Source organism: Bombina bombina, chromosome 7 (assembly GCF_027579735.1).
Source record: "Bombina bombina isolate aBomBom1 chromosome 7, aBomBom1.pri, whole genome shotgun sequence".
NCBI lineage: Eukaryota > Metazoa > Chordata > Amphibia > Anura > Bombinatoridae > Bombina > Bombina bombina.
In genome coordinates this window covers 525,980,192-525,998,310 of record NC_069505.1, presented here as the reverse complement: position 1 = coordinate 525,998,310, position 18,119 = coordinate 525,980,192, and the positions used below count along the sequence as shown (strand labels likewise).

Genomic DNA, 18,119 nt, shown 5'->3' with positions numbered 1-18,119 from the left:
ATTGCAGAAGCAAAAAGGTTTTTAATTTCACTAGCAACAACGTTGCAATTGGAGGTGTCTAGAGGAAAGATACTAAATGTATTACTGCAATTTGTCAGTTTAAAAACAGAACTTTTTTAAATGCAAACGATTAAATATTGTATAGTAATGTGATTGTACTTACAATTTTTCCAAAACGAAGTTCCGATCAGGTTTTAAAATATTTTATTTCTAATTATTACGTCATAATTTCCAGCCCCCTACAACGGGCGTTCTTGAGTACTCTTCTGCATGCATAAATTACCTGGCTGAATTTACAAATTCCAACGCGTGAGCATTTGAAATCAGTTTCACATGCATGGGCAAAGCGGTAAATGAAGACCGCTGACGTCAGAGATGGAAATCAAAAACACAATGCGCAGGCGTTAACTTTTGGCACATCAGAGCGCATGCCTTAGGCTTCATCCATGAACACGGAACTGCAGGGAAGCGAGAACCCAGGTCGCCCACCGCTAATGCAAATTAGACTCACGGTACATTTGGAAATCTGCATAATAGGTGATTAACGTGTGTAAGAGCGAGGTGCAAGGTATTTGGTAAACTTTTTCAATAGATTAATACTGTATAAAAAAAAATAGAAAATGTCTGACCTTACCATCCCTTTAAAAGGTAGTTGTTATACTGGTATTTAGTAGTTCAACTTAGAGGAGTTGATATTCATAGGAAGGATTAATTTTAATAATTTAATAGTTAAAGTTCATATCTGCTAAGTTTGGTTTTAACAAATACAACATAAACCATGAAAGTCCATCCGAGTTGAATACAATTTGAAAGATGGCTTCGTGCCAGACTATATATGATATATCAAAACAATGTGAAGCAGGTTAAAGGGATATTAAACCCATTTTTCATGATTCAGATAGAGCAGGCAATTTTAATCAACTTTCTACTCCTATGACCAATTTTTCTTCGCTTTCTTGATATCTTTATTTGAAAAAGCAGGAAAGTAAGTTTAGGAGCCGGTACATTTTTGGTTCAGCACCTGGGTAGAGCTTGCTGATTAGTTTGCTACATTTAGCCACCAATTAGCAAGCTCTACCCAGGTGCTGAACAAAAAAAACATAAATTATGCTTACCTGATAATTTCCTTTTCTTCAGATGGAAAGAGTCCACAGCTGCATTCATTACATTTGGGAAATAAGAACCTGGCCACCAGGAGGAGGCAAAGACAACCCAGCCAAAGGCTTAAATACTCCTCCCACTTCCCTCATCCCCCAGTCATTCTGCCGAGGAACAAGGAACAGTAGAAGAAATATCAGGGTGAAAAGGTGCCAGAAGAATATGACGCCCCACATAAAATTACAGGTGGGGAACTGTGGACTCTTTCCATCAGAAGAAAAGGAAATTATCAGGTAAGCATAATTTATGTTTTTCTTCATAAATGGAAAGAGTTCACAGCTGCATTCATTTTATACTTTTTGGAAACAATACCCAAGCTATAGAGGATACTGAATGCCAAGACGGTAGGGTACAATAGGTGGCCCATACTGAGGGCACCAGGCCTAAACCTCTACCCAAATAAAAAATCCTGCTTCGTCTGAAACCGAGAAAAAAATTAAAAGGAAAAGCCCCAGAGACACTGACTTGCAGCCAGTCCAGAGCCAAACTACAAACCACAAAAAGGACTCGACTGAGCCAACAGTCCTCCAAGAGACACCGTCACCCAAAAGACGGTCCCAGACCCCTCACCCCTCAAAAATGAAGGGTAAAGCAGCCGAAATCCCCAAGGAGAACAAGGCAAAGGAGGAACAAGGAAACCTAAAGGCCCCTTAATACAAAAACAACACCTCCAAGAGTGGGCCTAGCACACAGAGACCAAAATTAACCCAAACAGGGAAGGAGACCACTCCTATACCAGGTGAAACTCGGGATAAAACCGGGCACGGAGACCAAAAGACGTCCCCCCAACATCCTGCAAGTAAGGAACGCAACTAAGAGGCAAAATCCTCCCAGCACCTACCCTGGAATACCCAAGTATTCAACTGTGAAAGAGCGTGTAACAGGCCCAGGTGAAACCCCAAGTCCGAGAACACCGAGTCTCTAACTGGACGACACCGAGAAAGCTTGCAAGGAAGAAGAAAAATCAGTCATCAAAAAAACAAAATTTATGCTTACCTGATAAATTCCTTTCTCCTGTAGTGTGGTCAGTCCACGGGTCATCATTACTTCTGGGATATTAACTCCTCCCCAACAGGAAGTGCAAGAGGATTCACCCAGCAGAGCTGTCATATAGCTCCTCCCCTCTACATCACACCCAGTCATTCGACCGAGAACCAACGAGAAAGGAGAAGCCAAAGGGTGCAGTGGTGACTGGAGTATAATTTAAAAATTTAGACCTGCCATAAAAACAGGGCGGGCCGTGGACTGACCACACTACAGGAGAAAGGAATTTATCAGGTAAGCATAAATTTTGTTTTCTCCTGTTAAGTGTGGTCAGTCCACGGGTCATCATTACTTCTGGGATACCAATACCAAAGCTAAAGTACACGGATGACGGGAGGGACAGGCAGGCTCTTTATACGGAAGGAACCACTGCCTGAAGAACCTTTCTCCCAAAAACAGCCTCCGAAGAAGCAAAAGTGTCAAATTTGTAAAATTTGGAAAAAGTATGAAGAGAAGACCAAGTTGCAGCCTTGCAAATCTGTTCAACAGAAGCCTCATTCTTAAAGGCCCAAGTGGAAGCCACAGCTCTAGTAGAATGAGCTGTAATTCTTTCAGGAGGCTGCTGTCCAGCAGTCTCATAGGCTAAACGTATTATGCTACGAAGCCAAAAAGAGAGAGAGGTAGCCGAAGCTTTTTGACCTCTCCTCTGACCAGAATAAACGACAAACAGGGAAGACGTTTGTCGAAAATCCTTAGTGGCCTGTAGATAAAATTTCAGGGCACGGACTACATCTAGATTGTGTAGAAGACGTTCCTTCTTCGAAGAAGGATTAGGACACAAAGATGGAACAACAATCTCTTGATTGATATTCCTGTTAGTGACCACCTTAGGTAAGAACCCAGGTTTAGTACGCAGAACTACCTTGTCTGAATGAAAAATCAGATAAGGAGAATCACAATGTAAGGCAGATAACTCAGAGACTCTTCGAGCCGAGGAAATAGCCATTAAAAACAGAACTTTCCAAGATAACAGCTTGATATCAATGGAATGAAGGGGTTCAAACGGAACACCCTGTAAAACATTAAGAACTAAGTTCAAACTCCATGGTGGAGCAACAGTTTTAAACACAGGCTTGATCCTAGCTAAAGCCTGACAAAAAGCTTGAACGTCCGGAACCTCTGACAGACGTTTGTGTAAAAGAATGGACAGAGCTGAAATCTGTCCCTTTAAGGAACTAGCGGATAAACCCTTTTCTAAACCTTCTTGTAGAAAAGACAATATCCTAGGAATCCTAACCTTACTCCATGAGTAACTCTTGGATTCGCACCAATATAAGTATTTCCGCCATATTTTATGGTAAATCTTTCTGGTAACAGGCTTCCTAGCCTGTATTAAGTAATCAATTTTACACGTTTTGATAAAATCAAGCGTTCAATTTCCAAGCAGTCAGCTTCAGAGAAATTAGATTTTGATGTTTGAAGGGACCCTGGATCAGAAGGTCCTGTCTCAGAGGCAGAGACCAAGGTGGACAGGATGACATGTCCACTAGATCTGCATACCAAGTCCTGCGTGGCCACGCAGGCGCTATTAGAATCACCGATGCTCTCTCCTGTTTGATTCTGGCAATCAATCGAGGAAGCATCGGGAAGGGTGGAAACACATGAGCCATCCCGAAGGTCCAAGGTGCTGTCAAAGCATCTATCAGAACCGCTCCCGGATCCCTGGATCTGGACCCGTAACAAGGAAGCTTGGCGTTCTGTCAAGACGCCATGAGATCTATCTCTGGTTTGCCCCAACGTCGAAGAATTTGGGCAAAGACCTCCGGATGAAGTTCCCACTCCCCCGGATGAAAAGTCTGACGACTTAGGAAATCCGCCTCCCAGTTCTCCACTCCCGGGATGTGGATTGCTGACAGGTGGCAAGAGTGAGACTCTGCCCAGCGAATTATCTTTGATACTTCCATCATTGCTAGGGAGCTTCTTGTCCCTCCCTGATGGTTGATGTAAGCTACAGTCGTGATGTTGTCCGACTGAAACCTGATGAACCCCCGAGTTGTTAACTGGGGCCAAGCCAGAAGGGCATTGAGAACTGCTCTCAATTCCAGAATGTTTATTGGCAGGAGACTCTCCTCCTGATTCCATTGTCCCTGAGCCTTCAGAGAATTCCAGACAGCGCCCCAACCTAGTAGGCTGGCGTCTGTTGTTACAATTGTCCAATCTGGCCTGCTGAATGGCATCCCCCTGGACAGATGTGGCCGAGAAAGCCACCATAGAAGAGACTTTCTGGTCTCTTGATCCAGATTCAGAGTAGGGGACAAGTCTGAGTAATCCCCATTCCACTGACTTAGCATGCACAATTGCAGCGGTCTGAGATGTAGGCGTGCAAAGGGTACTATGTCCATAGCCGCTACCATCAAGCCGATTACCTCCATGCATTGAGCCACTGACGGGTGTTGAATGGAATGAAGGACACGGCATGCATTTTGAAGCTTTGATAACCTGTCTTCTGTCAGGTAGATCTTCATTTCTACAGAATCTATAAGAGTCCCCAAGAAGGGAACTCTTGTGAGTGGAAAGAGAGAACTCTTCTTTTCGTTCACCTTCCATCCATGCGACCTTAGAAATGCCAGTACTAACTCTGTATGAGACTTGGCAGTTTGAAAGCTTGAAGCTTGTATCAGAATGTCGTCTAGGTACGGAGCTACCGAAATTCCTCGCGGTCTTAGTACCGCCAGAAGAGCACCCAGAACCTTTGTGAAGATTCTTGGAGCCGTAGCTAATCCGAATGGAAGAGCTACAAACTGGTAATGCCTGTCTAGGAAGGCAAACCTTAGATACCGGTAATGATCCTTGTGAATCGGTATGTGAAGGTAAGCATCCTTTAAATCCACTGTGGTCATGTACTGACCCTTTTGGATCATGGGTAGAATTGTCCGAATAGTTTCCATTTTGAATGATGGAACTCTTAGGAATTTGTTTAGGATCTTTAAATCCAAGATTGGCCTGAAAGTTCCCTCTTTTTTGGGAACCACAAACAGATTTGAGTAAAACCCTTGTCCGTGTTCCGACCGCGGAACCGGATGGATCACTCCCATCAGTAAAAGATCTTGTACACAGCGTAGAAACGCATCTTTCTTTATTTGGTTTGTTGACAACCTTGACAGATGAAATCTCCCTTTTGGGGGAGAGGATTTGAAGTCCAGAAGATATCCCTGAGATATGATCTCTAACGCCCAGGGATCCTGGACATCTCTTGCCCAAGCCTGGGCGAAGAGAGAAAGTCTGCCCCCTACTAGATCCGTTCCCGGATCGGGGGCCCTCAATTCATGCTGTCTTAGGGGCAGCAGCAGGTTTCCTGGCCTGCTTGCCCTTGTTCCAGGACTGGTTAGGTCTCCAGCCTTGTCTGTAGCGAGCAACAGCTCCTTCCTGTTTTGGAGCCGAGGAAGTTGATGCTGCTCCTGCTTTGAAATTACGAAAGGAACGAAAATTAGACTGTCTAGCCTTAGGCTTGGCTCTGTCTTGAGGCAGGGCATGGCCCTTACCTCCTGTAATGTCAGCGATAATTTCTTTCAACCCGGGCCCGAATAAGGTCTGCCCTTTGAAAGGTATGTTAAGTAATTTAGATTTAGAAGTAACGTCAGCTGACCAGGATTTTAGCCACAGTGCTCTGCGTGCCTGAATGGCGAATCAGGAATTCTTAGCCGTAAGTTTAGTTAAATGTACTACGGCATCCGAAATAAATGAATTAGCTAGCTTAAGTGTCTTAAGCTTGTTTGAGATCTCATCTATAGTTATTGAGTCAAGAGTCTCTTCCAGGGACTCGGACCAAAAAGCGGCCGCGGCCGTGACAGACGCAATACATGCAAGGGGTTGTAATATAAAACCTTGTTGAACAAACATTTTCTTAAGGTAACCCTCTAATTTTTTATCCATTGGATCTGAAAAGGCACAGCTATCCTCCACCGGGATAGTGGTACGCTTAGCCAGAGTAGAAACCGCTCCCTCCACCTTAGGGACCGTCTGCCATAAGTCCCGAGTGGTGGCGTCTATTGGAAACATTTTTCTAAACACAGGAGGGGGGGGGAAAGGGTACACCGGGCCTATCCCACTCCTTAGTAATTATCTCTGTAAGCCTCTTAGGTATAGGAAATACGTCAGTACTCGCCGGTACCGCATAGTATCTATCCAGCCTACATAATTTCTCTGGGATTGCAACGGTGTTACAATCATTCAGAGCTGCTAATACCTCCCCTAACAGTACACGGAGGTTTTCGAGTTTAAACTTAAAATTAGAAATGTCTGAATCCATTCTATTGGGATCAGAACCGTCACCTGCAGATTGAAGCTCTCCGTCCTCATGTTCAGCATACTGTGACGCAGTATCAGACATGGCCTTATTATCAACAGCGCACTCTGTTCTCACCCCAGAGTGATCACGCTTACCTCTTAGTTCTGGTAATTTAGCCAAAACTTCAGTCATAACATTAGCCATATCCTGTAATGTGATTTGTAATGGCCGCCCTGATGTACTCGGGGCTACAATATCACGCACCTCCCGAGCGGGAGATGCAGGTACTGACACGTGAGGGGAGTTAGATGGCATAACTCTCCCCTCGTTGTTTGGTGAAATATGTTCAATTTGTATAGATTGACTTTTATTTAAAGTAGCATCAATGCAATTAGTACATAAATTTCTATTGGGCTCCACTTTGGCTTTAGCACATATAGCACAGAGATATTCCTCTGAATCAGACATGTTTAACACACTAGCAATTAAACTAGCAACTTGGAAATACTTTTCAAGCAATTTACAAATAATATGAAAACGTACTGTGCCTTTAAGAAGCACAGAACAAGTTATGACAGTTGAGAAATAATAAACTTGAGAAACTATAACATCAAATTCTTTCCGGTAAAAACACAATTTTAGCAAAGGATTGCCCCCATTAGCAATGGATAACTAACCCTGAATAGCAGAAAAAAGTACAGAAATAAACGTTTTTTATCACAGTCAGTCCCAATCCCACAGCTCTGCTGTGAGTGATTACCTCCCTCAAAATAAGTTTTGAAGACCCCTGAGCTCTGTAGAGACGAACCGGATCATGCAGGGAAGACAAGAGACTTCTGACTGAATTTTTTGATGCGTAGCAAAAGCGCCAAAATAGGCCCCTACCCCTCACACACAACAGTGAGGGAGATCAGTAAACTGTCTTAAATTAAATAAAACGACTGCCAAGTGGAAAAAAACAGTGCCCAAAACATTTTTTCACCCAGTACCTCAGAAAATTAAACGATTTAACATGCCAGCAAAAACGTTTAACATCAAATAAATGAAATGTCATTAGAAAGCCTGTTGCTAGTCACTGCAAATTAGGCTAAAGTCTTATGCATACAGTATTATCCCAGTGAAGTGCCATTCCCCAGAATACTGAAGTGTAAATATACATACATGACAGCCTGATACCAGTTGCTACTACTGCATTTAAGGCTGAGCTTACATTATATCGGTATGGCAGAATTTTCTCAGTCAATTCCATTGTCAGAAAATAATATGCTGCTACATACCTCTTTGCAGGTTAACCTGCCCGCTGTCCCCTGATCTGAAGTTTACCTCACTCCTCAGATGGCCGAGAACAGCAATATGATCTTAACTACGCCAGCTAAAATCATACAAAAAACTCAGGTAGATTCTTCTTCAAATTCTACCAGAGAAGGAACAACACACTCCGGTGCTGTTATAAAATAACAAACTTTTGATTGAAGGTATAAAACTAAGTATAATCACCACAGTCCTCTCACACATCCTATCTATTAGTTGGGTGCAAGAGAATGACTGGGTGTGACGTAGAGGGGAGGAGCTATATGACAGCTCTGCTGGGTGAATCCTCTTGCACTTCCTGTTGGGGAGGAGTTAATATCCCAGAAGTAATGATGACCCGTGGCCTGACCACACTTAACAGGAGAAACAGACCGCACAAAACAGCCCCCAACAGAGGGCACGCTCAAGGCAACCTAAGCCGCCGGACCTACCCACAGGTCCTTAAAAAGGGGAACACAAAGCCTCCATCAAGGCCCCCCGAGGAGAGAAAACCCTCAGAACACAAAGGAAGAGGAAAACGTCTCTAATCAAGGGAGCAAGGAAAAACCATCTCCAAGCAGACTGAGCTATCAGAACAGACTCAGCAAGCTCACACATCCCAAAGGATACTGTGACCCATAAACCGCTCAGGCATCCTGACCTGCAGACCCAGCAGGGCCACCAATATAAGGGATAAAAAATCCAGAAACTGGTACAGGACGAGCGGAAAGATGGCAGAGCCATCCCCCCAGAGTACAAGTACAACCCTACTCTGAAACCAGACAAGGCTATAGACCTAATGATCTATCAAACAGGCCCCACAGTCTGACATGGAACCAAAAAGGTTCCAGGTGGAACCAAGTCCACCATCCACTTCCCGAACAGAAGAATCCCCAAGTAAGGATTCCATCTCCCTAAGAAGAGAATATCCCCAAAAGAAAAGGGAATAGGCCGGAAGGGCAATAACCGTCTTCAAGGCCCAAAGCCACTGGCTAAATGGGTAGAAAAAAATCACCCGCAAATGTCCTAGAGAGGACCCACTCACAAGTAGCTCACCCAACAGAGGCACAGCCAACCCATTTGCCTGCAGAGCAGAGAATCCACGGGTATACTGGCAAACTAACAGGGGAATGCAACCCTAAGGCGCACCAGAAACTGGAATCCAGCGCCAGCAGCTGGGTAGAAACCCACATTCTTGAGGCGCAAGCCACCCAGCTAACCCCAGTTGACATGGGTTACTATGTGGCAAAGGAGTAATAAATACTCTGATAAACCGGGCCAATCCTGACCCGGTCTGTTAGATGGAGCAAGGACATAGCTCCAGTTCCCACCATCGTGGAACATCCGGACCAGCCCTGAGCTCTAAAACAACCAAAAACTGGGACAGGAGCGAAGCCCCAGAAAGAGGAAGACTCAGGAGAAAAACGGGTCCGGGAACCTAATAGTTCAGGCAACTATACCCTGGAACTAAACACCCGGACTGGCCAAAAACCAGACAAAGGGAATGGAGCATATCCAGAGAATCCAGACAGCGAAGAGAACTCGAAAGCCCAGACCAAAGGAAGGAACTACCCCTAGATAAAGTACAACTCTCCAAGGAGCAAGGCTAGAAGTCAAATGAAGGGACTTCACAAGGCCTCAGGACAACAGAAGGGACACCTTGAGTTCCAAAAACCCTACTAGCAGTGCTAGTCTTCCCATCACCTCCACACAGGCAGAGGACACAGGGGAGAGAAAGGTGCTAAACCTTCCCAGCTCCGGGAAACCCCAAGCTAAGCAAGTCCCTACAGGGATCAACCAAGGTGCCAAATCTGCAACAGATTTCAAATAGAAAACCTACCGCAAGCTGTACAGCTATCCTACAAGCTGTTGGATCAAGCCCCAATAGGACCATCCAGAAGCCTAAAACTGAAGGCCAAACCACTCAACCAGTGGTAACGGGGCGCTACGCCCGCCACCCCTCCCCCACATAAAAGAGGAAACTCTAGGACCTGATGAAATGAGATGTCAGATAGAGTGACGCAGCGGAACCCTCTCCTGCCCGGTCATCTATGACTGAAGGCTATAAAGACTGAAACAATCCTTTCCTGCCTCGCGAACCCAACCCATAACCTGAGCACTCAGCTCTACTACCGAACCAGTCCAGCAGAACAGTGTCACGTGTCTGAACAGCCATGCAACCAAACAAACCCGTCAAGACCAGCCATTACTCAGGGTCCTAACCAGCAAGCTGCATAAATTCTAATAAATTCTAATACTAACGTGTCCAAACAACTTCCGGAGAAGTAACAAAGAGTATCGATCCCAGATGGTTCCCAAAGGAAACAAACACAAAAAAAAAAGACATCCTATCGAATACAAAATAAAATATAAGGCAACCCGAAGGTTAACGCCCAAAAGACACAGGCCTACCCACAGGACCAGCCAAACGAAGCCCTATCTTTAAAAAAAAAAAAAAAAACTGTGAAATATCTCAAACAAATGACAAACAGGAGATAACCCCCCATGTCTAATGATGTGCACCATCAAATTATCAGATTGAAATTCCCCATATCTATTAACGATAGGGTCATTTAATAACTGACTAAGATGTCTAAGCAACGCGCTAAGGCGCGCAATGCTGCAACAAAAGGCACAACACTTTGGAACAGTTACACCTGCGGGGAACTGTAGAGGCCTACCCCAAGGCAGAAGACACGGGACAATAGGGCACAAGCACAATCTCAAATAAACGTCTGGACTCTGCAGACGGACCATCGCTAACATTATCTGGAAGCAAAAACGTGCTGCAACCTCCAGGGGGAACATGCTACCCTGCATGGGGGAACCATATACTGGGTTACCCGCATATGTAGAAGTACGAAAAGGTAGGGAACTCGCCTCCTGGAGGACAGGATCCCCAGAGGCGGATGGCTCAGCAGGCCCCTGATTCCCCAAGCCTGAGGAACCAGGCGCTCTAATATGGCTTACGGAACAAAACTGGTTGACATGTGTCAACAAGGCCAATCCGGAGTCATCACCTCACACAGAATCTGAAATCAAAATAGTTTCGGTATCAGAATCCTCTGTAACCGAATCTGAAATGAGCACAGTCTCAGCATCAGAATCCTCCATAACTGGATAGAGGAAATATCAATATTGACTAAAGTATTAAAACAAAAACAGCACCTGACACCCACAATGGCTGGGGCACTCACCACCTCCTATGACCAGACCCCTGAAGACTAGAATATTCCCTTCGCCACACGGTCAGGAATGCGGAAATGGGGAACGGAACAAAACCATGCCCGAACACAAGGTGAACCGTACAGTACAAAAAAGCGCACTCAACCAAAAAGCCGCGTCACTTCCAAAGGCCTCAAAGTTCCAACCATGAGCCCATAAACATCACAAGCAGGTTCAATCACATAAACATGATTAAAAACTCCCCTGTTCAATAACCCACGTCAGGAGATATTAACCCTTGATTCCAAGATACTAATGGAGACTCACTGAGACCCATATGTCATATAGTTAGACCCGAAAGGTGTTGTAGCCTCTCGGGAAAAACATTCACATTACAGTACATTGACGATAAAGTTAAATGAAACAATCTTACCGGAATCTACGCCGTGGAACAGGAACACGGCCTTTCAAGTGTGACGAATAGTGGCATTGCCTCCGCCATGGACTTGAGAGAAGAAAGCAGGCAGCGGAGTGAAGTTCGACAACACCAATTGCTTGAGGAGCTGTTAATATCGGGATGGTTTCGCAGAGAGACTCTTCCTGCATCTCCAGACTCTAACTTTCATCCAAGCCCTCACTGAGAGACTGACAGGACTACTTAAAACTCCTGTCCCATGCCGAAGAGTACTACCCTCCATAAGAGACGAAAAACAAAAATAAATTCTGACACTTCTCTGCCAACCTCCTGGGACGAAAGGCAAAGAATGGCTGGGGGATTAGGGGAGTGGGAGGAGTATTTAAGCCTTTGGCTGGGGTGTCTTTGCCTCCTCCTGGTGGCCAGGTTCTTAATTCCCAAAAGTGAATGCAGCTGTGGACTCTTTCCATTTAAGCAGAAAATGGGCCACCTCCTAGGCTTACATTCAAATAAAGAAAGCAAGAGAACAAAGAAAAAAATGATAATAGGAGTAAATTAGAAAGTATCTTAAAATGTCATGCTCTGGGGCCTATTTACTATGGTCCGAGCGGACATGATCCGATATAGCATACGCCGTTGGCATTTATCATTGCACCAGCAGTTCTTTTGAACTGCTGGAGCAATGCCACCCCTGCAGATTGTGGCCGCTAGCAGGGGGTGTCAATCAACCCGATCGTATTTGATCGGGTTGATTTCTGTCTGCCGCCTCAGAGCAAGCGGACAAGTTATGGAGCAGCAGTCCTTAGAATTTGTCTTTGTTCTCTTGCTATCATTATTGGAGAAAGCAGGCATCTAAACTAAGGAGCCAGACCATTTTTTATTCAGCACCCTGAATAGTGCTTGCAGATTGTTGGGTACATTTAGCCACCAATCAGCAAGCTGTACCCAGGTTCTGAACCAAAGATGGGCCGACTCCTATGCTTTACATTCCTGCTTTTTCAAATAAAGATACTAAGAGAACAAAGAACAATTTATAACAGGAGTAAATTAGAAAGTTGCTTAAAATTGCTGATCTATCTGAATCATGAAAGAAAAAAAATTGGGTTCAGGGTCCCTTTAACTGATACAAGGTGTTCCTAAACTGCGAACCATAGCAGTTGTGTTTATACAAAACCTTGCAGGACCAGGAGGCTTAACCCAGAATGCCAGGGAAGTGTTAAGTGGTTCTGGTGCACCTTAAACTGTTCCTACTGTGATCTATTCTAGAGTATGTTGGAGAGATTTAGCAAATTAGCAAGATGAGTGGTTACAATCAGCACACCGATCCGCTCTTCACCAAGGTGATTTTTGAAGCAAGTCCTTGTTTTATTGTGAGTAGAATGTCAAAGAAGAGTAACTCTATAATATAAATTGTCACATTATTTAGGCAACAAGCAGTCGTGTATAGGGCATGCAAATGTCTGGTCCATTTACGTTACACCAGATATTGATGGTTTTGGGCCTGGTACTTTGTGTTTGAATGTTTATCCTATTGCACTATGGAAGCAGCAGGAGCTGTTTAGCATTCAGTATGAATAGTGTTATGGTTGACTAAGCCTGTCTCAAAATATTCCCTGTGCATCTCTGAATCATTGTTAATATACTGAATTCATTAGGTTTGTGGTTTATCTGTTAGGGACACAGTTTGAACAGTGACACACCACTCATAATTTGGACATTTGTTCCATATTACGCTCTGTACAGTTTGTGCTGGAGAACCGCGATTATCTGCTAAACCTGACACACAGATAGCTGGTGAAGTGGCTCAGTTGCTCAAATAGCCATCAGCAAGATCTGAACAGACTTCAGGGTCACAGGATCTACTTCTAGCAGGGGTAATTCCTTCCTCCAAAGATGATAAGTTCAACTACCACCAAACGGATTAAAGGGACAGTATAATGTAAAATTGTTATTCCTTAGTGTATTTCCAATGACTTGTTATACGAGCTACAGAGTATAAAATGTATAAGAAATTGCATTTTCAGGTTTATTTGTGTATATGAAATAGCTGTTTTTGTGCTTTGAAACTACAACCTTTTCAAATAGGTAAGACAGGTAAAATCAGATCTCATTATTTTACCACTTTGTGTACACACACACATGCTTCCTTATCTTATATCTGTCTGTAAACCAAAAGTCCAATACTTAGGCCCCAATGTTTGAAAGGGCTATAAGGCAGAAAAATATTCTAAGCGATCTGCTATATCAAACAAGCTTGTCGGAATATTCCAAGCTTCCGACATAGCCGCATTGCTGAGAGGTGTTTACTATACACCCCATTGGTCTGCGATGTTGGCTTAAGCAACAACCAGCATCGCTGACCATATTGGCGATGTATAGTAAACGATCCCTCGAATATTACTACCATCGGCCTAACCGCTACTCCTAATACCCCTAAACATAAGTACCCCACGATCGCACACTAAGGGTCCTATTTAACAAGGTGCGGATGGACATAATCCGATATTGCGTATCATGTCCGCCGCATTTCGATAAACGCCGACAGCGCCGCTAGCAGGGGGTGTCAATCAACCCGATCGGGTTGATTTCTTGCGAGTTCTGTCCGCTGCCTCAGAGCAGGCGGACAGGTTGTTTCTGACATTCAAAAACAAATCAGTGACCAATATAGCCACCTTTCTTTGCAAGGACACTCAAAAGCCTGCCATCCATGGATTCTGTCAGTGTTTTGATCTGTTCACCATCAACATTGCGTGCTGCAGCAACCACAGCCTCCCAGACACTGTTCAGAGAGGTGTACCGTTTTCCCTCCTTGTAAATCTCACATTTGATGATGGACCACAGGTTCTCAATGGAGGCCATGTCATTAGATTTTCTTCTTTTATACCCTTTCTTGCCAGCCACGCTGTGGAGTACTTGGACGCGTGTGATGGAACATTGTCCTGCATGAAAATCATGTTTTTCTTGAAGGATGCAGACTTCTTCCTGTACCACTGCTTGAAAAAGGTGTCTTCCAGAAACTGGCAGTAGGACTGGGAGTTGAGCTTGACTCCATCCTCAACCCGAAAAGGCCCCACAAGCTCATCTTTGATGATACAAGCCCAAACCAGTACTCCACCTCCACCTTGCTGGCATCTGAGTCGGACTGGAGCTCTCTGCCCTTTACCAATCCAGCCACGGGCCCATCCATCTGGCCCATCAAGACTCACTCTCATTTCATCAGTCCATAAAACCTTAGAAAAATCAGTCTTGAGATATTTCTTGGCCCAGTCTTGACGTTTCAGCTTGTGTGTCTTGTTCAGTGGTGGTCGTCTTTCAGCCTTTCTTACCTTGGCCATGTCTCTGAGTATTGCACACCTTGTGCTTTTGGGCACTCCAGTGATGTTGCAGCTCTGAAATATGGCCAAACTGGTGGCAAGTTCATGGGCAGTTATTTTGCGCCTTGGTTTTTCCACACGCTTCTTGCGACCCTGTTGAGTATTTTGAATGAAACGCTTGATTGTTCGATGATCACGCTTCAGAAGCTTTGCAATTTTAAGCGTGCTGCATCCCTCTGCAAGATATCTCACTATTTTTGACTTTTCTGAGCCTGTCAAGTCCTTCTTTTGACCCATTTTGCCAAAGGAGAGGAAGTTGCCTAATAATTATGCACACCTGATATAGGGTGTTGATGTCATTAGACCACACCCCTTCTCATTACAGAGATGCACATCACCTAATATGCTTAATTGGTAGTAGGCTTTCGAGCCTATACAGCTTGGAGTAAGACAACATGCATAAAGAGGATGATGTGGTCAAAATACTCATTTGCCTAATAATTCTGCACTCCCTGTATTAACCCTTTCTGTGGTTTACCCTGGTCGTCACACTCAGCAAACGATATTTGCCCCCTGGTTTATGCACATAGTTTAAAAAAAAAAAAAAAGAATTGACATGATCTAATTAAAAGGGACTAAACACATAGTAGAAATACCTCTCTGGACTGCACAACACTGCTGTTCACAAGCGGAAACTGCCAATGACCCAATCAGCTGTGCTTGTTGCACAAACAAAATGTGTAATTAGCGCTGTTGATAGGGGCAGCACCAGTTTCTCCTCAGGACTAGCAGTGCTCAGGACCAGCAGTACCTCTACATTGTGTTTAACCTCTTTGCAGGGGGTAAACAGAAGTGCATGGTCACTAGTCTGAAAATGGCATACGCTAACAAATTAGAGCATGTCATTTTTCAACTACAATGGCCCTTTAAAGGGATAGTAAAGCCCAAATGACACATTCATGATTCAGATAGAGGATGGAATATGTCGTCATCAGGAAGGAGCTTTAACAGCTCAATGCAACTCCCCTGCACTTACCGCCACATCCCTGGTGATCTAATGGCCTGGAAACACTGGGGGAATTCTGTGACGTCCCCACACCCATGTTTATTCCAGTAATATTTAATTTCTAATTATAGTTAACTGCTGCATATTAAAGTTTTTTGGACATATTTAAAAAAAAGAAGACAATTAGACTTTAGATAACAGTTGTAAAGAACTTTGAAAATCCTTTTTCAAATACGTTTTTGGTTACATTAGTAATCTAGTGCACAAGCAGTAAATTAGCACTGAATGTTCTTGCGCAGAGCCACGTTAAAATATGCCCTGTTGTAAATATTAAAGGGAAAAATATTTTTAATTTTTCTTCGTTCTCTTGGTATCTTTATTTGAAAAGCAGGAATATAAGCTTAGGAGCTGGCCCATTTTTGGTTCAGAACCCTGGGTAGCAATACATTTAGCCACCAATCAAGCAAGCTCTACCCAGGTGCTGAACCAAAAAGATGCCGGCTCATAAGCTTACATTCCTGCCTTTTCTAATAAAGATACCAAGAGAACAAAAAAAATGTTAATAGGAATAAATTAGAAAGTTGCTTAAAATTGCCTGCTCTATCTGAATCACGAAAGAAACATTTTTGGTTTTATATCCCTTTAAATTCTGTTCAAAGAAGCACAAACTAAAGATACTTTATGGATGTATTTATGTCAGACCAAGGTGTTGGGAAGATGACTTTGCAGACTATCCTCATCTGATATACATAAGAATGTTGCCCTGTATTTCTTTTATAATGGGCTCCATGAACTATTCAGCAGTGAAACAAGGTTCCCGACTTAGGAAACTGTCCTTCCGACTTCTTTACAAATAGAAGCATACACTGTACTTCTGCTTCCAGCATGTAATATTGAGCAGGGCCGATCCATTGATCTACTGCAACCAATTGCATGGGAGCAGGACCTGTCAGTCACCTCAGAGGTGGCGTAGAGGTTGTAAAGCAGAAGTCATATGATAGAGTTAAAAAGGCATAACATTTAACAAAATTTCTATCATGCATAAGAAAAAAAGCAACAACTAAACAAGCTGAACATTTGCGCATGAAAAAAAAAGGGTAACAATGTTTAAATTGTTACTGAAACTAATAGGGTATGCAAAGACAGATGCACTGTCAGGAACCTGCTCTTTGGACGCTGTGTTGACGGGTCCTCTGGAGGATACAATCAATGTCCAGAAGTAATCGATATCCTGAAGAGTATTATAATGAAAGATACCCTAAAAAGAAGTCCATCTTTGGACTCTGACATCAATTAAGGCAATATTTAACGCAAAGACTCCTCTAATTTAAAAGGTGCCAATTTCCTGCAGTGACAAGTCATGTGAAGAACCCAGTACCCTGCAGTAAAGATACCCTGAAGAAACCAATAGTCAGGATAATGAAAGCACTCCTAAATAAGCATATCTTTGGATATGAACACCAAATGGTCAATAGTAAGAGTAAAAAAGTATGAGCAAATGTTCACTACATTTGCTGAGAGATTGTTTATCATTTGGTAGCAGGTCCAACAATAGCTGCTAAATAGTGTCCCATTTTCTAAAAAATGATCACCATCATCATATACTGCCATTTAATAAAAAAACAAACACTTAAAAAAAAAGATGACATTTATTGCAAACCTTCGTCAATTGCAACATGCCTGTGAACGTAAATAAATATTGTGTTATTCTTCAAGTTGCGCTGCTGAGATGCTGCCTCTTATGCTTCAGAATCTCTGTAGATGTTAACGTTAAGTCCTTCTGACATATGTCACAGTGATAGGTCCTGTGTAAAGCAGTCACAGATGACGTTACACCCTCCTGCTCTTCCCCATCTGTAAAAAAAACAAAAGTTCAGTTAATTTGAGTTTATTTCTCAGACGATCACTAGAGACTTTTTTTTTTAAAAAAATAAAAAAATAAATTGAACCTAGAAAGCAATTTCCACAAACCCACATATCTGTGAAAGGAGCTCTGGAATCTTCTCAAGAAAGAAAAGAACTGAAAAAGGGATATTTAATTGCTAAAGTTACAGCGTAACTTAATTACATCTGATGAATTAAACTCTATCTAAAATATCACTAACATACCGAATCTGATTTTATAAAGGGGAGAGAATTTACCATCGCTTTAATTCTGGAGATGACAAAAGATACCACTGTCAATGCCTTAAATAAATCTCCATTGTTTGGCTTTAAGTGATGATAAACTTTGTGTATTTTGATTATTATAATTACACTCTGTATACTTTTTATAATATATACACTATTACATTTTAGGTCATATATACTTACTTTATCTAAAACTTAAGTTTATATTTTCATTCCCGTAGCACTATTTCACTCCGCCAGCTTATTCTATCTACAAGACACAGAAGCGATGTGTATAGCGGTCCCACCCGCCCCACATGTCAGAGCCTCAGTGCGCTCCAGATAAAGAATACACATTGCGTATGCGCAAAGCGTTAAATTGTTCATTGT

At 43.1% G+C, this 18,119-nt stretch overlaps 1 protein-coding gene across 1 annotated transcript in view; it reads right to left on the bottom strand.

Annotated features, from left to right (window-relative positions):
* Nucleotides 1-17,250: 17,250 nt before the first annotated feature.
* DHX34 (DExH-box helicase 34) overlaps nt 17,251-18,119 on the bottom strand; it is an 81,332-nt gene continuing 80,463 nt past the window's right edge. Inside the window, 1 exon segment of the mRNA XM_053689501.1 lies at nt 17,251-17,474. Coding sequence (XP_053545476.1) covers nt 17,332-17,474 — 143 coding nt within the window. The 3' untranslated portion in view covers nt 17,251-17,331.